Raw genomic sequence first — 21,355 nt, 5'->3', positions numbered from 1 at the left:
GCTCTTATAAGGAAAACATTTAATTGAGGGGCTCACTTAGAGTTCAGAGGTTCAGTCCATTATTATCATAGTGGGGAACATGGCAGCCTGCAGGCAGATGTGGTGCTGGAGTAGTACGTCATAGTCCTACATCTTACAGGCAACAGGAAGTCGATTGAGACACTGGACAGTATCCTGAGCATAGGAAACCTCAAACTCTGCTTCTTCAGTGGCACACTTCCTCCAACAAGGACGTACCCACTCCAACAAAGCCACACCTTGTTCCAACACCTCCTAATAATGCCACTCCATATGTGATTATGGGGACCAGTTATATTCAAACTACCACAAAAGCCTGCCTGCTTGCCTGCCTGCCTGCCTTCCTTCCTTCCTTCCTTCCTTCCTTCTTCCTTCCTCTTGTTTTTCTTTTTGTTTTTCAAGACATTCTTTCTCTGTAGACTGTCCTGGAACTCACTCTGTAGATAGACTAGGCCAGCCTCAAACTCACAGAGATCCTCCTGCCTCTGCTTCTGCCTCTCAAGTGCTGGGATTAAAGGTGTGTGCTACCACTGCCTGGCTTAAAAGCATTTCCTGCATCACTCTATGTTATTAATGCAAGTATATCATTTGACAGTGGTATAGCCTCGTGTAAAGAGGAATATGGTCTGGTTCTGTCTTAGGGGGATCTTAAAAGTGCATGTTGATGACTGCTCTGATAAAAATTAAACTTCTGAACTACTGAGGATTTACATAAACTACATATTCTAATTGTCTCACTTAAACAAGAAGAATTGGATGAATACATGAGTAAAAATTGGAAATCTGTAAATAATAATCAATTTAGAATATGTAATGAATTTGCATATAATTTAGTGTGTTCTGTTTGCAGTGGCTACACAGACCTCTTTTAGAGGGGAGATTGAGTTTAAATTATGAATGCTTCAAGACTGACTTTAAGGAACAGGATACACAGACTCTTCCCAGTCATCTGTGCACGTCATCACTATTGAGCAAAATGATCTTGATTGCTCGGAAAAAGAAAATAGTCCTAGAAAACAATGTCCTTGAGAAAATAAGTGAGTATGTATGAAGATTCAGATAGATAAATAATGTATAAATAAACAGAACTTACAATTTTCTTTAGGCTTGCTATAATGTTAGTCATCCAGCATAATTGGGTGTACAATCAGTTATTTCTTCAAGCTGGCATAACATCAGAGTAAGAAGATCCTATGACGCATGCCCTGAAGAAAGCAGGTGTGATGCTGAGTCTTCTCCCAGAATTCTGAAAGTTCTTGTGGGTCTTGAACATACATACGTTTATACACAGGGCTCTAATTATTTCCCCGGCAGATAGAGGCTCAAATGTTGAATCTCAAGAAGATTTAGAACCCCAGCAAATTTCCCCATTCATAGTATTGTATCCTGTACACAATAGTATTCAAGGTGGAAAATTTGCATACATGGGAGGGGCTCATGCTCTGTGGAAGAAAGGTGAAACTTTATTTGGCTATTGAGTGTCACATTTAGTTAACATTTCTCAGAGTCTGTCCAAATGTGAGACTAAAAATGATGATTTATTCTTGTTGGGTTACCAGTTTTTAAGTTGTATTATTTTAATTTATGTATGTGTACATGCCACTGTTCCTGGAAGCCAGAAGGCCACTTCAGAGCACCATCAAAGCCAGTGTTACAGAGAGTTTTGAGTGGACTATCATGGGTGCTGGGAACTGAACACAGTCTTCAGGAAGGGCAGCAACTGCTTTTAACCAGTGAGCCACACCTCTAGCCCCTTCCCCGCACCTTTCTTTCATTTCGAGGCAAAAATCTCAGCCTGCCTCAGCCTACCAAGTGTGAAGATAATCATTGCCCTCTTTCTCTAGTCATTGCTGTTTTTTGAGATAGGGTATCAGCGTATAGCTCTAGCTGTCCTTGAATTTACTCTGTTGACCAGGCTGGACTCAAACTCAGAAAGATGGACTTGCCTCTGTCTCCCAAGTTGCATACCCCAGGACAGGGAGTTCTGAAGGAGACAAAGGAGAACTTAGATAGCATGTGACAGTTCGGTCAGCATGGGGTTCTGTACACTGTGTGCCTTTGATAACCGGCTGTGCCGTTATTCTATTAGTTGCAGAGCTGCTGTATTCACTGCAGTGGTGTGAAGAACTTGACAATCCACCATCTTTTCTGACTGGATTTAATGCAATGCTTCAAACAATGAATATAACGTATGACAACTTATCCGTGCTTGGTAACACGTCCAGCCTCTTGCAGCTGTTGTTTAACAGGTAGGATTCCCCTTCAGTTTGTTTTAAAATAATTATTTGTGTATGACTTTCCCTTCTACAAAATGTAAGCCCAGTTTGTGCTTTTGTTTCAGTCAGATCATTGACCCAATCCTTTTTAATAGTAAGCATTCAATTTAGAGCTTTTAAATATTTGATTTACTCTTTTAGGGGAGTATTTGGATTTTGCCTCTTATTTAATTCATAACTTCACTGAGGTGGCAGAAGATGAAAGAATTAGACACTTGTAGACATTGTTTTAATTTGTTACATGTTAACTGGTCCTCCATTGTGTTGTTGGAGTTTCTGTCCTGCCCAGTTCCCACAATGGTTAAGTCCCAAAGAAATCACACAGAGGTCTACATTAGTTATAAACTGATTGGCCCATTAGCTCAGGCTTCTTATTAACTCTTATAACTTATATTAAGCCCATTATTTTTGTCTATGCTAACCACATGGCTCGGTACCTTATTTGGTGAGGCAGTCACATCTTGCTGCTTCTGTGGCTGGGTCATGGCTGAGGACCAAGCTTTCCTCTTCCCAGAATTCTCCTGTTCTTGTTGCCCTACCTCTACTTCCTACCTGGTTGTCCTGCCTATACTTCCTGCCTGGCTACTGGCCAATCAGCGTTTTATTAAAATACAATTGACAGGGTACAAACCTTTGTCCCACAGCACCATTGCTTTTAAATATTACCTGTACTTTAACTGTACCTGTAGCTTAGATGTTTCTTAATGTCATAGCCATGAGTTTCTCTTCCCTAGATGAGGAAAATGGGTTATGAAAACAGTCCATGTAGCATTATAGTAGTTAGATGCTTAGCTTTTTGAAATGGTATTTTTCTTTTTTTTAGTTTACCAGTATTTTGAATATGCTTTACGTGTGAGGATACCAGACTTTCCCTCTAATGCTGGTCCATACTGTCACTTTGACCTTGCTGGGCACAATGAAGCAGGCTTTTAATCCCAACACTCGGGTGTGTGTGGGGGAAGATAGTAGGCAGGTAGATCTCTGTGAGTTAGAGACAGCCTGGTCTACACGGCAAGATTCAGGTAGCCTAAATAAACCCAACCCAGTTCCTTAGGGTTTTATAAAGTGCTTCTTTGCCCTTCACTGAGAATCTTGAGTTATTCTCTGGGAGGTAGCCTTTTCCCAGCTGTGGCTTCTGATCTTTAAGTCAGATGTTTAAGGTCTTCTCAAGGATCTTGAGGTATTTGAAATTGCCTGGGAGTAAAAGCTTAGCTCCTGTTGTGAAGAATTACCTAAACTCCCAGTCCTTTAGAAATTAGTGGCAGTTGGGTACAAGATTTTGGATAACTTAGTGATCCAAATTTATTATGTAAAAGGAAACATGATAATCAGTGTTTTAAAATCCTAACACTTTTCAGAATGATTGATACATACCTATAACTATATATCTGTATTTATCATCTGTTTTTTTTTGCCTTTTTTTTTTAGATCTAGAAAAAATGGTACACTTTGGTCTCTTATTATTGCTAAATTGATACTTTCCCGAAGTATTTCATCTGATGAAGTAAAACCATATTATAAAAGAAAAGAAAGGTATTCTTCCACTTTGTTATTTTCTGTTGTAATTGGTTACTTTGGCCATCTGTGATTTGCGGACAGTGTAGTGAATCAAGAAAACAAGGTTTGGGAAGCAAGGAAGTTGAGTGAAGCGAAATGAGGACTAAAGACTGACAGATGGGAATGGGTTTGGTTGGAGTCCTAGTTGTTTCTCGAGACAGGGTCTCACTGTGCAGCCCTGGCTCACCTAGAACTCTTCATAGACCAGGCTGCCTGCCTTTGCTGCTTGAGTGCTGAGGTTAACAGATTAGTTCTTCCTTTCTTTTTTCTTTGGATCAAGCATTTCTGACTTGACACTTCCTAAACTTTTATGCTTATTTCAGAAAAAGAATATTTTATAAACCTGATTTCCTCAGAAATCCTTCGGTGGGGAGCTAGAAAGATGACTCATTAGTTAAGAGCACTTGTTCTTGCAGAGGACTCGGGTTCAATTCCCAGCTCCCACATAGCAGCCAACAACCATCAGTAACTCCAGTTCAGAGGATCTGGCACCCTCTTCTCTGAAGGCACTAGGCATGTACTGGTACATAAAGACATTTGGGCAAATCACCAGTACACAAAATAAAATAAGTGAAATGAAGTCTTCTGATAGCAGTACTTTTTGTTTTCAACATACCTCCTTATTTGTTCTGTGGAAGTAGGAGGAAAAAAATGTTCTTTAAAATCTCTTTTGTGGTTTCCCTTCTTTGGCTTCCTGGTCTCACAGCTATTTTTTTTTTTTAAGACTCATTTAGTTTTCATTTTATGTGTTTGCTTACATGGATGTATGTGCACCGTGTGTGTGCCTGGTGCCGTGGAGTCCAGAAGAGGGTAAGAGGGTGTTGGATCCTTGGAACTAGAGTTACAGGTGATGTGGGTGCTGGGAACAATTGGGGTTTTCTGTATGAGCAACAAGCACTCTTAACCATGAGCCATCTCTGTAGCTCCTCCTCTTTTCTCAAATAAAGGACCATTGTTTAGAAAAACATGCCAGAATGCAGCAAATATGTAAGACACGCAGACTGTGGTCTCTGAGTGCAGTAAATGTGTAAGACACGCAGACTGTGGTCGCTGAGTGCAGCAAATATGTAAGACACGCAGACTGTGGTCGCTTTCCTCTTAAACTCAGCTTTCAGATTAATGCTTGGCTGAGACTTACTAACAAGTGTTTACAGTACTGCTTCAACTACAATTCTGTGTGTGTTCAGGAACTATAGAATTGTTAAGTACATTTATATTTTTTGTTTGTGTTTCAAGACAGTGTTTCTCTGTGTAGCTGTGACTGTTCTGGAACTTGCTCTGTAGACCAGGTTGGCCCCGAATTCCAGAGATCCTCTTGGCTTCTGCCTCCTGAGTCCTGGGATTAAAGACCATTGCCCATCTTAAATTTCAGGTTTTTAAATCTTATAAAAATAATTAAGAAATTTTACTTGAGGTAACTTGATTCACTTATAGGAAGTAATACAAAGAATGAAAATAGCAATGTGTGTGTGTGTATATATATATATATATATATATATATACACACACACACAGGTATATATATATATATATATATACCCTGTTTACCCATTGATACCGTTCTGTATAATAAGTTTTGGGGTTTTATTTGTATTGTTTTCTTGATGGTAGACATTGATCCCAGGGCTTTGTGAATGCCGGGTAAATACACTCTGCTACTAGACTGTATACAGTCCAGTCCACCAACAGTAAAAGATAAAAGATCAGCATACCAAAGTTATATATGTTTACTTCAAATAAGCAGAAAAGATAAAAAGCAACAAATAAAAATAGCCATTTGAAATTAGCAATCACCAGTCTAATGTTTTCTTTTTTCTGGACAAGGATTATGATTAGAATTATTTTCCTTTAGAATAGTCTGAATAACAGAATTTTGTGAAAGAGCTGTGATTATTGAATGACTGTAATTAATATTTTCTCTCTAAACAGTTTCTTCCCTCTAACAGAAGGTAATTTGCATACCATCCAGAGTCTCTGTCCATTTTTGTCTAAAGAAGAAAAGAAAGAATTTAGTGCTCAATGTATACCTGCTTTTTTGGGATGGACTAAAGAAGACCTTTGCAGCATTAATGGTTAGTTGCTGGTTTAATCATTTCTTGAGTTTAATTAAGAGTTTCTTAATATGTAAAACCAAAGGTACAAGTGACAAAGTACATTTGAACTCGTTCTTCAAATATAAATATTTCCACCTTACAGTTTTGTTACTAGCCAAGATGGTAATTGTTAGGATGAATACCTGGAAGAGTGACTGTTGCCTCTTTTTGGAACAGAAGTGCTAGAGCCTTATGGGAAAATGTATATCCAGAAGTACCCTATAATCACTTATTTTCTAGATATGGCTGTTTTTCATGTGGTACTGGGGTATCTAGGGCTTTCTGCATGCAAGACATAAGTAGATACCACTGAGCAGCTATAGCCTGAATCTTCCACCCATACAACTTTAAAGCCATGTGTTTTTTCTCCCTAGTCAACTCATGATTGAATATATAAAGGTACAAGAAAAGTTTTTATAGTATTTGAGCATTTTTGAACTCTGCGGTGTGTTAGCTCATGTATTTATTGATTTAATAAGCATCTCTGTGCAGTTCCTATTGTAGAAAAATAGAGGTCATGTTACATCCTGCTGTAACTGCTTGTAGCGGAGCACTGTATACTGCAAGGGAAATGGCAGAAAGGAGGGATTGCCACTGTTTCCAGTATCAGTGTCAGTTTTATAAAAAGAAATACCTTGAATAATGTGTTGAAGGTTCGTGTTTGACCATGTATGCATGTTGGAAAGAGCCTTTCTGGCACACAGAGCAGATAAGTGGAGATAGTTCCATTTAGCTGACATTTAACGTAAAGTTGGGAACAAAAGATGTTGGATAATCAGAAGGTGGGTTTTGAAATTGTAGGTTTCTGCTGGATGGTGGTGGCTTATGCCTTTAATCCCAACATTCAGAAGGCAGAGGCAGGTGGATCTCTGTGTGTTCGAGGCCAGCCTGATCTACAGAGCTAGTTCCAGGACAAGCTCCAAAGCTACACAGAGAAACCTTGTCTCAAAGAAAACAACAACAACAACAAAGGAAATAGGCTCCTTAGGAGAGAAGCTGATGAGCTGAGTGAGGCGGCCTTACTCACAAAGCTCTTTTTAGAGTTAAACTGGGCACTGCTCAAGAAAGATTTTGGCTTTTAAAATATATATAGAAAAATTGAAAAGGCCAGTTTAAAGTTCAGTGCAATGCATTTCCTGTTGCCTTCCCTTATCGTTTCCTGTTCTGGACTACATGCAGGGTGGGCATGGAGACACACTTCTGCCATAGCATTGCAAAGGTCATTTGTAGACTCTTTACTAAATACCTTTTAAATAGATGTGTTGTGTAGGCCAGGCTTGTCTGGACATTGCATCCTCTTGCCTCCACCTCCGAAGTGCTGGATTGCAGGAATCTGTATCCCGCCAGGCTCAAGCTTTTTAGAATCAGCAGCTTGTGCATTACATCTTTAGCTCTCCAAAGTGACTTTTGTTTATAGACGTTGTTTAAAATATATTTTCCCTTTCATTCTGAAATTTCCTTTAGGGGCTTTTGGACATCTTGCCATTTTCAATTCTTGCCTGCAAACCAGAAGTGTAGATGACAAACAGCTCTTGCATGGTATATTAAAAATTATAATAAGCTGGAAGGAACAGCATGAAGACATTTTTCTTTTCAGTTGGTAGGTAATACTTTATTTTCTCCCATATGAAATGTGGGCCCAGATTCTGTATTTTATATGTACAATTTTTTTTTTTCTGTTTTTCGGACAATCCTGGCTGTTCTGGAACTTGCTCGGTAGACCAAGTTGACCTGGAACTCACAGAAATCCATTACCCCTGCCTCCTGAGTACTAGGATTAAAGGCATACACCACCTGGCTTATATTTACAATTTTTTTGGCTTAACAAAATTCTAATGAATATTTAAGATATCATTTATGCATACCTGGATTAAAATGGAATACTTCCTAATCGAATGTCTTTGCCTTTATCATAGTAATCTGTCAGAAGCAAGTCCGGAGGTCCTTGGTATAAACATAGAGATCATGCGCTTCCTTTCCTTGTTTCTGAAGTACTGCTCACACCCTCTAACGGAGAGTGAATGGGACTTCATCATGTGCTCCATGCTGGCTTGGCTGGAGGTAAACTAACTGGATGTGTCGTCAACTCTTTACTTTGTATTTAAAGCATGGTTGTAATTGATTCCTTTGTGAAGAAAATATTTAGAATACTTTGTAGATGTTCCTGAACTAGGTATTACTGGATAAGCCAGAGAAAGGATAGCGGTTTTATGAGTTCCAGGTGTCAGATTTCCAGTTTGTATTTAAAATCTTCCCTTAACTTGTTTTAATTAAGTATTTGTAACACAGCCTTTTCAGGTTCAGTTTTATCATGGTAAGCTTTTTTGTTTGTTTGTTTTATTGTTTGGGGTCTTTCTCTCTCTCTCTCTCTCTCTTTCATTCTCCTTCCTTCCTTCCTTCCTTCCTTCCTTCCTTCCTTCCTTCCTTCCTTTTCCTTTCTTTACAGGGTTTCTCTGTGTATCCTTAGTTATCCTGGAACTCACTCTGTAGACAAGCCTGGCCTCAAACTCAGAAATCACCTGCCTCTTACTCCTCGATGCTGAGATTAAAGGCGTGCACCATCACTGCTCAACTGGGTGTGATTATTTTTCAAGCATGCTGTGACGTATGAGCAAAGTAATTTGTAAAAAATAAACATTTATAGGTTTGTTTTATAATTTATAAATTTAAATAAACTATATTTTATAAATTATTTACAATTATAAACTATTTGTAAGTTATAATTTATAAATTGTTTATATTTTACAAATTTTATAAAATTTCATAAAATTTATAAAAGATAAAAGAAAATATTGAGCAGGGAATTTGTGTTTTTTTCATGAACCAAAGCAACTAGAAAAATAGTAATAGTATAGTAATAGTAATAGTAATTTGTGAGGTCTGTGATGTCAGGCCTGATACAGTCTGAATCTGCTTTGGCTGGTTAAAGCTGTATGAGTTAAGAATTTAGCTCCCAGCCGGGCAGTGGTGGCACTCAGGAGGCAGAGGCAGGCGGATCTCTGTGAGTTCAAGGCCAGCCTGGTCTACAAGAGCTAGTTCCAGGACAGGCTCCAAAGCTACAGAGAAACCCTATCTGGACCCCGCCCCCCCTCCCCCCCCAAAAAAATAGCTCCCATCTCATCCTAAACTTCTTTATTCTAAGATAACTTAATGTTTGACTTGTAGAGCTTTAAAGCATGTGTAGTTGATGTAGACTTGGCAAATGAAGATACTATTTCCTTCTATACTTTACAAGTTTAAAAAGTTCATTTCAGAATAAATTATTGTTAATTTCTTGGTATTTAATTTTGAAAGCTGTTTTGATGTAAATATACATGAATTTCTTTTGAACTATGCTTCAGCAACTACGTTCTACTCTTCCTCATCCTCCTCCCTCTCTTCCTCCTCCACCTCTCTCTTCTTCCTCCATCCTGTATTATTTGTGGTGTTCTGGTAGCAGTACGCTTATCTATTTCATCTCTCTTGTTTCCTTAGACGACCAGTGAGAATCAGGCACTGTATTCTGTTCCACTTGTTCAACTGTTTGCCTGTGTCAGCTTTGATCTGGCCTGTGATCTCAGTGCCTTTTTTGACTCAGTAACTCCAGATACTGTTGGCAATCTTCCTGTAAATCTGATCAGCGAGTGGAAAGAATTTTTTTCTAAAGGCATCCACAGTTTGCTTTTACCTCTTTTGGTGACTGCTGTAGGTAAGTGCAAAGGGGTATAATAATGATACTTACCAGAGTGACTTGAAGAATTTAAATAAGCTTGGATTCTCGGGGGATTGGATTCGTCAGCTTGCATGCTGATGCTTCATGGTGCAGACCCAGGGAAAGAGGGCTTGGTATCCAGAGACCACTGCAGGTTAAGATAGATGATTGCGCAGAGCACATGGCTAGAACCCCTTTAAAAGGCATGCAGTAGAGGCCATTATAACAGTGGAGGGCAGTGAAAACATAATTGTTACCCTCAACTGTCAGGTCTTTTCTGAATGTTGTATCTAGTTTTCATTTGGTTTTCTTAAATGATGTTTGATTTGATCAGCGCACTTACGCTGCTGTGTTTGACATGTATGTTTCTTCATTTTGATGTCAGGAGAGAACAAAGACCTGTCTGAAACGTCCTTTCAGAATGCACTGCTGAAGCCCATGTGTGAAACACTAACATACATCTCAAAGGACCAGCTGCTGAGTCACAAGCTCCCTGTGAAGTTGGTGGCCGGCCAGAAGACAAACCTGCCAGAGCACCTCCAGACCTTGCTCAATACTTTGACCCCACTGCTTCTCTTCAGAGCCAGACCTGTGCAAATTGCTGCTTATCACATGCTCTACAAGTAAGACAGCTTCAATCGAATGACCACTTTAGTCTCTAAAACATGCTGCGTATTGCATTTGCTTTTTTATTCACTGAGCCACCTTTCAACTGCTGACTTGTGCTTTTTTTCTACAGTTTTTTCACATTATTTTTATATTTTTTAAAAGAAAACAAACTATCCTTTTTCATTTTCCATACCAATCCCAGTTTTCACTCATTCCCTCCCATCCACTCCTCAGAGAGGGTAAGGCACATGCTTTGGGGAAGATCCAAGGCCCTCCCTACTATATCTAGACTGAGAAAGGTATCCATCCAAACAGAATAGGTTCCCCAAAAGCTAGTACAAGCAGTAGGGATAAACATCCCACAGTCTGCCCCAGCCATACAACTGTCATCCACATTCAGAGGGACTAGTTTGGACCTTTGCTGTTTCCTTCCTTTTCCGGCTGGAGTTGGCAAGCTCCCATTAGCTCAGGTAAACTGTTTCAGTGGGTGTACCCAGAATGGTCTTGACGTCTTTGCTCATATTCTCACTCCGCCCGCTCTTCAACTGGATTTTGGGAGCCCAATCCAGCTCTGATGCAGGTCTCTGCCTCTGTTTCCAGGAGCGGATGGTTCTGTGGTGACATTTAAGGTGACATTTATCAGTCTGACTACAGGGCAAGGCCAGTTCGGGCACCTTCTCCTCTATTGCTTAGGGTCTTAACTGGGGTCATCCTTGTGGATTCATGGGGATTTCTCTAGTGCCAGGTTTCTTGCTAGCCCCATAATGGCTCCCTCAACCAAAATATCTTTTTCCTTACTCTCATCTTTGTTTTTCCTCTATCTCATCTATTCCGTCCCTTGTGAACCGGTCCTGTCCAGCACTTTGGTTACCATAGCCAGCTTGATGGGCTGCACGTGACTCATGTCCATGATGGCGGTGGTCATGCCAAGAGCCTAACTTGTACTTTCAATCTTTAAAACAATTAAATGATGGCCGGGTGGTTGTGGTGCCTTTAATCCCAGCACTTGGGAGGCAGTGGCAGGTGAGTCCCTTTGAGTTCAAGGCCAGCCTGGTCTATAAGAGTGAGCTCCAAGACAGGACAGGTTCCAAAGCTATGGAGAAACCCTGTCTCAAAAAACAAAAAAACCAAAACAAAACAAAAAAAGAAAGAAAATTAGAAATGAAAGGAGACTGGATAGTAAAAGGAAGGACAAGTTTTTGACTTTATCATTTTTGTCCCTGTGTAATTCATATTTATATAATCTTGGCCATAAGTAGTTATTTTGGAAAAGAATTATTGAAAGATAAACTCAACACATAGTATTTCTTGTTGGTCTAAAGCACAAGTTAACAATAGACAATTTGTTAAAAAGTGTTTAAAAATGGCGTTCTGCTTCTCAGACTGATGCCTGAATTCCCGCAGTATGACCAGGATAATCTGAAGTCATATGGAGATGAAGAGGAAGAACCTTCCTTGTAAGACTTTTTGCCTTGTTTGCTTTCATTTCACTTTTTTTGAGTGTGTGCTTACCGTGTGCTGTGTTGTATGTGTGTAGGTTACAGGGAAATGCTGGGTGTTGGTCCTTACTTTCCGTCTTGTCTGTGATAGTCGCCTGTTTGCTGCCTCAGTTTGCCCTGATAGTTGGCCACCAGACACTGGAGACTCTCTTGTCTACCTCCCATCTTGCTCTATAGGGGCAGGGACTAAAGAAATGTTCTGCTACATAGAGCCTTTCATGAGCTCTGGGATCCAAATTCAGGTCCCTAAGCTTGTGTAGTAAGTGCTTTGCCGACCGAGTCACCCCAGTCCCATTTTCCTCTTATAATTTGGCTTGCCAGATTCTTATAAAGAAGCTCAAAAATCCTCTGACTTCAGAATTTGTACTAATTATGTATGCATAATTCTGTATGCATAAGTTTTGGAAGTTCCATAGGGCAAATGAAATCCTAAGTTCATGTTAACTACTTTCTCTTTATTTTTAAAATAATTTTATGCCAGGCGATGGTGGGGCATGCTTTTAATCCGAGCACTTGGGAGGCAGAGGCAGGAGGATCTCTGTGAGTTCGAGGCCAATCTGGTCTACAAGAGCTAGTTCCAGGACAGGCTCCAAAGCTACAGAGAAACCCTGTCTTGAAAAACCAACCAAACAAACAAACAAAAAATGTAATTTTACATGAATGGGTGCTTTATATATATATATCAGTGCCCTCGGAGGGCTAAAGAGTGTCCTCCTGGAACTGAGGTTAATAGATGATTGTGAGTTGCCATGTGGGTGCCAGGACTCAAATCTCAGTCCTCTGCAATAGCATACAGTGCTCTTAATTATTGAGCCATATCACTAGACCCCATACTTTCTCTCTTAATTGCTGTGGAACATAGTTCTGTGTGCTCCAGTTCAAAAAAACTTTCTTTGGCTATGTGGTAGCTGTGGAAATAGTGAGATAGTTCAGGTATCTGTTGAGCCCTGTTTTGCTCACAGAATTTAAGTGCAGAGGGGTAAGTACAATGTTTAGTAAGCACATTATTTTTGGTAAGGGCTGTTGTGGAGTATTTGTTTACCCTGTGTGAAGATGTGTCATTGTGATTGGTTTAATAAAAAGCTGAATGGCCAATAGGTAGGCAGGAGAGAATAGGTGAGACTTCTGGGAGAGAGGAACTTTGGGAAGAAGAAAGGTGGGGAGACACAGCAAGACACTGAAGAAGTTGGACGTACGTAACAGAGGAGAGGTAACTGAGCCACATGGCAGAATGTAGATTAATAGAAACAGATTAACTTAAGTTATAAGAGCTAGTTGGGAAAAAGCCTAAGCTATAGGCTGAGCTTTTATAGTTAATAATAAGTCTCCATGTCGTTTTTTGTGAGCTGGCAGCCCAGAGGAAAGTCCAACTATAAGGGACTTGCAATCTAGTGGATGCTGCTGTGCTGTGGTAGACTGTATGGTGTGTGTCAGGTACATTGAGCAAAGACACCAAAGTGTGACTGCTCAGATGTACATGGGAAATGGTGAGTGTGTGTCGCTGTTTTATTCAGTTATTCAGCAAACTCTATGAGAGAAAGAATTTCTGTTCCCTGTTGCACCTCCCATATCACCCAAAATGCTTCCCGGACTATAGTAAGCTCACAAGTAGTTCTCTTTTGTTCAGTGGGAGTCAAAACGAACTATGCTGTACAAAGCAGGGAGGATATAGTGGGAGAAGCGACAGAAGTAGTTAAAGGAGCAGGATAAGAGATGGTGTCAGAAATGGTGTTATTGGGCCAGGGAGCTGGGTCAGTGGGTAAGAACCCTTTCCATGAAGCATGAGCACCCCAGTTGAAATCCCCAGTACCTGCTTAAAAGCCAAGCATGGCCACATGTGCCTGTTAACTCAAGATTGAGGGCAGGGGGGGTCAGACAGGCAGGTGCCCAGGGATTACTGCCAGCCAGAGTAGACTAAACAGTGAGTGTCAAGTGTCGGGTTCAGAGAGGAGACCTTGTCTGAAGTGATAAAGGAAGAAACCTGATGTTCTCTGCTGGCCTCCACATGCATATGATCTGGGCAAATGCATGCATATGCCACACATAGCCTGGGAAGATGGAATCATTAAGGGTTTAGGCCATGGTATGCCACCTGCTAATTCTACGGGAGGTAAAGCACAAAAGAAGCAACCTGAGGTGGAACCCTTCCAAAAGTTAGATAGCAGTGTTGGACGGCAGTATGGAAAGCGAGTTCAGACCTGATATTTGTAAGATAGCAATGACAAGAATAGGAATGCTTGGTCCATGAAATGGCAGAAACTTGGATTAAGTCTAGGCTCATGAGCTAGCAGCAGGAAGCCCACAGGGGAAACTTGCACAAAAATGAAAGAACCAGGCTAGAGGGCTGTGGGGAAAGAGTTTGAAGACTCCCGAGTTCACATGAGAATGGTACTGAGTGAGGTGATCCTATAAAGACAGTGAACTATGCTGTGAATTAATGGGCATGTGAAGCTTCTCAGAGAGAGATGCTCTGATTAAAATGAAAAGGATCGGATAAATTGTGATGATTTTTGACGTGTTCCAACTGTAAAGTGAGCAGACAGTAGGAACCGGAAGTGGACAGTAAGGTGAAGCTTAGCCCTCCTCCTCCCATTGGTAAGACACGAAGCCCGATGGTTCCCTGACCCGCTTCTGCCTGGACCACTGCTTCTCTGACCACGTAACTTGTTTTCTTATACAGTAGGAGTTTTCTGCAGCTGTGATCAGGTGTTGACCTCTAGTATCTGTTTTTATAGCATGGGAACATGTTTTTGGAAAATAGAGGATTTTTTTTTAATGCTTGTTAGTTTTTAAGTAAATTGTTGTGAGACAAGTAAATGGTACTGTCGTTGTCTCCCAGGTCACCGCCGGCAGCACTGATGTCTCTTCTTAGCACTCAAGAGGACCTGCTGGAGAACGTCCTGGGCTGTGTTCCTGTGGGGCAGATCGTTACCATTAAGCCGCTGAGCGAGGATTTCTGCTATGTACTGGGGTACCTCCTTACGTGGAAACTAATACTTACTTTCTTCAAAGCTGCTTCGTCTCAGGTAAATAGAACCAGGACATCTTTGGAGTGGTGGGGTGCTATGAAGTAAACCCCGTGACGACTTTGGACTGTTGTGCTGTCTTTTTGACTCACAGTGGGGATGCCCTACGTTTTAATCAAACCCTGACCAGCCAGGGTCATTACCTGTGGTTAGAATTGTTGTTACTTTTTTTTTTTTAAATATTTATTTTTATTTTATGTGCGTTGGTGTTTTGCCTGCACCAACAGACCTGTATGTCTGTAAGGGTGTTGAATTCCCTGGAACTGGAGTTACAGGTAGTTGTGAGCAGCCATGTGGGTGCTGGGAATTGAATCTAGGTCCTTTAGAAGAACAGTCAGTGCTCTTAACCCCTGAGCCATCTCTTCAGCCCCCTGTTGCTACTTTCTTACTCTTCCAAATGCATGCAGTCCAGTCCCCCGTCCCCCCCCCCCCGGGTGGACCATTTTTTTCTCCTATACTTTAGGAAAAGATCCTTTTATGATTTGACTTTGTACTAACAGTGATTTTAGAGAATTGGAATTAGGTCTTGCAGTTCTAGAAGCCACCATCTCATTGTTTGTTTTTCAAGACAGGGCTTCTCTTTGTAGCCCAGGCTGTCATAGAACTCACTCCGTAGGGCTGGAGAGATGGCTCAGAGGTTAAGAGCACTGACTGCTCTTCCAGAGGTCCTGAGTTCAATTCCCAGCAACCACATGGTGGCTCACAACCATCTGTACTGAGATCTGGCGCCCTCCTCTGGTGTGTGGGCATACATGGAGGCAGAATGTTGTGTACATAATAAATAAATAAATCTTAAAAAAAAAAAAGAACTCACTCCGTAGACCAGACTGGCCTTGATTCATGTCCGCCACTGCCTCCCGAGTGCTGGGATTAAAGTGTGCACCACCACCTCCCAGCTTGGAAACCACCATCTTACTATAGAGATTCACTTGCTACATCACTGAAAACCACAGGCTTCTAAAGACTACCCAGTGTCATGAGCTGTATGGCCTCTGTGTCACCCAGTGAAATAGCCTAATAATATTCAGTTACTGCATTGGCCACTAGATGTCGCTGTTAGCTCACAGTTCAGAAGAGAGATGGACGTCTTTCACCCCCTCCTTTTCCTGCTTCTCTGCCTCTATCATCATCTTTCCTTCTTTCATTCTTCAGGTAGAATCTCTTTGTGTAATCCAGACTGGACTTCAACTCAGGTCTGCTGCCTCAGCCTCTCCAAGTCTAGCATTGTAGGTGTGTGCTATCCTGTACAATTTACCTTTTATTTCTTCAGGGACACTCACACTTTATCTAAGAATAAGCAGATAACAAAAGCCTCTCTTTTTGTCAGTTGTGAGCCGTGATCTTTATCCTACCTGAGGCCCCTGAGTGCTGGGATTAAAGGTGTTCACTTTCATCTCAATGTCAGACTGGTTTAATCAGCCTTGGTGTCTCTGTTAGTGTCAGCACAAAAATGCTTAGCTGAGGACTTCTTGTTCAAAGTGTACGTAACTGCTTTTGATATTCTTTTCCGAATTTTTAAATTGTACTTGTTGTTGTTTATACCCATGCCTTAGTACAAATATATTAGTTTGTACACTTTTTTTGTCTTTGTTTTTGTTTTTGAGATAGGGCTTCTCTGTATAGCCTTTGATGTCCTGGAACTCGTTTTGTAGATCAGGCTGTCCTAGAATACTCAGGGATTGTGCCTGTCTCTACCTCAGAGTGCTGGGATTAAAAATGTGCACCACTACAGCCTGGCCAACTTTGTCCATTTTTTTTTTTTTTTTTTGATTCACCTGCCTCCTGCTTCCCGAGTGCTGGGATTAAAAATGTGCACCGCCACTGCCTGGCAAGTTTGTACATTCTTATATTTGTGTATTTTAGGAGAAGATCACACCAGGGGCAACATTGGTCTTATTACTAAACAGAAATTTTATTCTTGTCCAGCCTGCTTTTAGGGTTAGTACTTATGCTGTTATTATTTACTGATGCTGTCTCTTGTGGAACATTTAGATGTGATCCAAAAATATTGTTGATGTCCAAAAAATGACAGCAAATACAGAGTTTGGTGTGTATGAAATCATTTGTGTACTCCCCCGCCCCCCCAAGATAGGCTTTATCTGTGAAGCCTTAACTACCCTGGAACTCACTCTGTAGACCAGGCTGGCCTTGAACTCACAGAAATCCACTGCCTCTGCCTCCTGAGTGCTGGGGTTAAAGGCGCGCGCCACCACCACCTCCCGGTGAAATCTGTCCCCTTAAAGTCACCACTTGTCCCACACCTGGAAAGTGGTCCTGAGGCGCAACTTTGATTCCAAGGTAGAGGCAGGAACTCAAGAAGACTGCACAGAAGCTCTTGTTTTTAAGACAAGGTCTCCTGTGCCGCTGTGGCTTGGAGCTCACAAGAGCCCCCTGCCTCTTCTTGAAAATGCTGGGATTAAAGGTGTGTACCACGGGCCCAGCAACAGCAGTATTTTTTTCTTTTCTTGAAAATAATTCTTTTATAATATATGCTGATTATAGTCTTCTTTTCCCTACTGCTTCTCATTCCTCCCTATGTCCCCTCCCATCCAATCCACACCCTTTCTGTTTTTCCTTCGAAAACAAACAGGCATCGAAGAAATGATAACTAAAATAAGAGAGACCAAAGCCAAATTAGAATAGGTCAAAGCAATCAAGAAAAGGCCAGAAACATGCACACATATTTACACACTCAGGAATCCCAGTAAAATCTGAAAACTGAAACCCATACACAAAGGACCTGCAAAGTAGAAAAAGAAAAAAAAAGCAAAAAACAAACAGCAACAACAGACTGCCCTGACTTAACATTATGAGACAAAAAACAAACACAAACCCTCCAAAGATGCCATGGAGTTCATTTCTGTTGGTCATCTACTGCTGGCGTGGGACCTACCCTTAAGAGCAGTTTGTTTCCTCAGTGGGACTTTCTTAGAGAAAACTAATTTTTTTTCATTTGCACATGGTTTATCAATTGGAAATAGCTTCTGGGTTAGGGTGTGTGTGTGCCAACTTCTAGCTCTAGGACCCTATCTGGTGCAGACCCGTGCGGGTCCTGTGCGTGACCAGCAGCATTTCCTATTGAGCCTGAAATGGGAACAGTCAGAGTGACACAATACATTATTCCAATGAGCTGAATTCTGAAATGAATCGAGAGTGTTTAAAAAAATGTAATTTAATCGTGGGTTATCTTACCTTCTCAAAAAACCCTTGGCACATTGGACTGAAGTGGAAACAAACCCATGTGCATTTTATTCCAGTTGTTAGAAGTATGCTATTTTAACAGATGCATCAAAACATAACAGTTACAGATTCATGGGGTGTCATGGACCATTCCCGTACACGTTTCGTAGCTTTTTAGTGACATTCCCCTGTGTGGAGTACAGACTTCATGTGTTAGATTAGTTGCAGTTAGGAAGCTGCTGTTATCCTCAGAGCTTAGCACCCAGTCCATACTGTGGCTCCTAGCAGTCATCCCCGAGCCTCTTCCTCCTCCAGGGGCTCCATAGCACATCTCATTAAGTTGCCTGGGTTTGTTCCCTGTGTAGCCAGGCTTGGATTCATGTGGACCACCATGTCTGGCTGGAGAGTGTTCTGCTGTGTGTCCTGGCTGTCCTGAAACTCACGCTGTTATCCAGGCTGGTTTTGAACTCACAGAGTTCTGCCTCTGCCTCTTGAGTGCTGGGATTAAAGGTGTGCACCACAACCGCTGGGCACCTGTACATTTTTAAAACCTATTTATTTATAACTTATTTATTTTATTTCATGTGCATTGGTGTATTGTCTGCATGTCTATGTGAGGGTCTCAGGTCCTCTAGAACTGGGATCACAGACAATTGTGAGCTGCCATGTGGGTGCCAGGAATTGAATCCTGGTCGTCTGGAAGAGTAGTCAGTGCTCTTTACCACAGCCATCTCTCCAGCCCAACTTGTAAATTAAAAAAAAAAAATAGAAAAGGAAGTTTATCAATCATATCAATGACCAAAATAAAAACATGACTATGACCCAGAAAATCCCCCTTTAGGGTTGATGATGCAAGAAAAATGAAAATTTATCCTCACAAAAAGACATACACACGAGTCGCTTACAACAATATTTAACGACAGCCCAGAAGTGGCAATACCCTAAATGCTTATCAACAGAACAACAAAATGTGGTACCAGTGTAACACAAAGAAACCCTGTTTCAAAAAACCAAAAAAAAGAGAGAAAAAAAAATTTACAGACAATATATCTTAATATATTTAATCATATTTTTTTCCCTCCCACAACTGTCCCCATACCTTCCCTACTCTCCCTCCTCCCACTTCTCCCCCTACCCCCCCCTCCCCCAGAAACCCTGGAGTCTGTCTTGTGTGGCCTGCCCTGAATTATAGCAGATATGCACAGTGACTCTCCACAGGAGAGAACTGACTTTACTCTCCCTGCAGATACCAATCACAAATGGCTTCCCCTTTTCTGAGCTGGGCTTTGGTTTGAACCTGTGTAGATCTTGTGTGTACTGTCCTAGTGTTGATGAGTTCATACGTGTATCCTGCTGTGCCTGGATGACTCATCCTTCACCTCTGGCTCTACTGTCTTCCTGCTGCCTCTTCACATACGTGCCTGAGCCTTGAGGGGAGGTGTTTGATAAAGAATCCCATTTAGGGCCGAGTTCCCTTTGTTAATTACCATCTACTACAAGGAAGAAGCTTCTGTGCCGGGGCTGAGTGATGCACTGATCTAATATTATAGCAGTATGTCATTAGGAGCTATTTTATTGTTATGTTCCTTCAGCAGAATAAAAGTGCCTTTTTTCTGGGCCTGCCCATGACCTTTCTAGTTTGATGTTCTTGGCCACCTTGGCAGTGTCAGGCAGGTGTGGGTTCTATCTTAGGGAGTAGGCTTTAAATTTAAAAAAAAAGTTTGTTTACTCCCATAATATTTGTGGCACTATCGTATAGTACATCATGAAAGAAGGTTGCTCTTGTAGGTCCAGGACCATAGACACTATGCAGTAGGAGGGAAACTTATGGTTGGCCACTGACTCCATTCCTTCATGTTTCTTGACTTAAGTCATTTCTTCAACAATGGGGCCTCACCATCAGGTTGTGGAAATAGCCTATACTGTTTGAGAGGGTTGGTGGAACCCCTTTGACTCAAGAAAATGTAACTGATTCCTGGCACTGGGGGTTTTACTTGGCATATAATGTCTGGTTGGGCCCTTCTCTCTCCATTTATATGGTAACTACTCCATCCAAATTCCTATTATATATGTATATGTTTTAGGAATCTTCTATAATAGTAGTTTTCCATATGACTTTTCAAAAGAGCTGTTAATGTTTTCTCTCTCCATATTTATTTCTTTATACTTCTCTTCCATCCCCCTCCCCATAATCCTCCTATGTCTTCATCTCTCTGTAACACTATATTCTATTTATTTTCTCTTCCTTGGGAGATCTTCTCCTCCCTTGGTCACTAATTAGGTACATAACTTTTGGTTATTTGTATTAAAACACACATATCTAAAGCTTAAAAGGTAATGTTCACATACAATAGAAAGCATACAATATTTGCCTTTTTGGGTCTGGGTCACTCACTCAGGATACTTGTTTCTGACTCCATCATTTACCTGTAAACTTCAGCCAAATAATATTCCACTGGGAAAGTGCACCCACATTTTCTTTATGCGTTCATCATTTGATGGACGTCTAGGCTGTTTCCAAAATCTGATTATTATGAATGGAGCAGCAATGAACATGGATGAGCAAATGTCTCTGTAGTAAGAAGTGGGTATGCCATCCAGTGGGGTAGCTGGATCAAATGGTAGATCAATTTTCAGCGTTTTGAGAAACATCCACACTGCTTTCTGTAGAGGCTGTACAAGTTTGCACTCCCACCAGCAGTGAATAAGTATTCTTCCCCTGCATCCTCACTGGCATCTGTTATTTTATTGACCTTAGCCATTCTGACTATGGATAAGATGACATTTCAGAATAGTTCTAATTTGCATTTCCCTGATGGCTAAAGATATTGAACATTTCTTTAAGTGTTTCTCAGCTGCTTGTATTTCATCTTTTGAGAACTCCTTGTTTAGTTCCATACCCCATTTTAAAACTGGGTTGTTTCTTGATGTCCTTTTGTTTTGTAACGTATTCTAGATACTAACCCTTTATCAGATGTATATTTGGTAAAGATTTTTTTCTCCATTCTTCCGCTTTGCCTGATTGATTGTGTTATTTGCTGTGCAGAAACTTTTTAGCTTCATGAGGTTCCATATAATAGGTCATTCTTGTCAGATGGTCTTGGACCACCAGTTCCCAAATAATGACAAAGAAACTTAATTATGAAAGCTTGACCTTTAGCTTAGTCTTGTTCCCAGCCAGCTCTTATAACTTAAATTAACCTATTTCTATTTATCTGTGTTCTGCCATGTGTCTTTTTACCTCTCTTCTATTATGTATGTCCAATTTCCTCCATGTCTCTCTGGTGTCTCCCATGTATCTAGATTCATCCTCTGTGTTTCTCTTCTCAGAAGTCTACTCTCTCCTGCTTAGCTATTGGTCATTCTGCTCTTTATTAAACTAATCAGAAGGCACCTTTCACATAAT

The 21,355-nt window shown here is 40.9% G+C and overlaps 1 protein-coding gene across 1 annotated transcript in view; it reads left to right on the top strand.

Annotated features, from left to right (window-relative positions):
• Nucleotides 1-21,355, top strand: part of Ltn1 (listerin E3 ubiquitin protein ligase 1) — a 61,394-nt gene that overhangs the window by 28,983 nt on the left and 11,056 nt on the right. Inside the window, exons 16-25 of the mRNA XM_075959272.1 lie at nucleotides 869-1,055; nucleotides 2,108-2,267; nucleotides 3,723-3,827; nucleotides 5,781-5,923; nucleotides 7,409-7,544; nucleotides 7,861-8,005; nucleotides 9,419-9,632; nucleotides 10,021-10,258; nucleotides 11,627-11,701; nucleotides 14,583-14,769. Coding sequence (XP_075815387.1) covers nucleotides 869-1,055; nucleotides 2,108-2,267; nucleotides 3,723-3,827; nucleotides 5,781-5,923; nucleotides 7,409-7,544; nucleotides 7,861-8,005; nucleotides 9,419-9,632; nucleotides 10,021-10,258; nucleotides 11,627-11,701; nucleotides 14,583-14,769 — 1,590 coding nt within the window. The remainder of the gene's footprint in view (nucleotides 1-868; nucleotides 1,056-2,107; nucleotides 2,268-3,722; nucleotides 3,828-5,780; nucleotides 5,924-7,408; nucleotides 7,545-7,860; nucleotides 8,006-9,418; nucleotides 9,633-10,020; nucleotides 10,259-11,626; nucleotides 11,702-14,582; nucleotides 14,770-21,355) is intronic.

This window comes from Microtus pennsylvanicus, chromosome 1, assembly GCF_037038515.1.
Source record: "Microtus pennsylvanicus isolate mMicPen1 chromosome 1, mMicPen1.hap1, whole genome shotgun sequence".
Classification (NCBI taxonomy): Eukaryota; Metazoa; Chordata; class Mammalia; order Rodentia; family Cricetidae; genus Microtus; species Microtus pennsylvanicus.
Note: the sequence above shows the minus strand (reverse complement) of the source record. Positions and strands in the feature narration are given on the sequence as shown.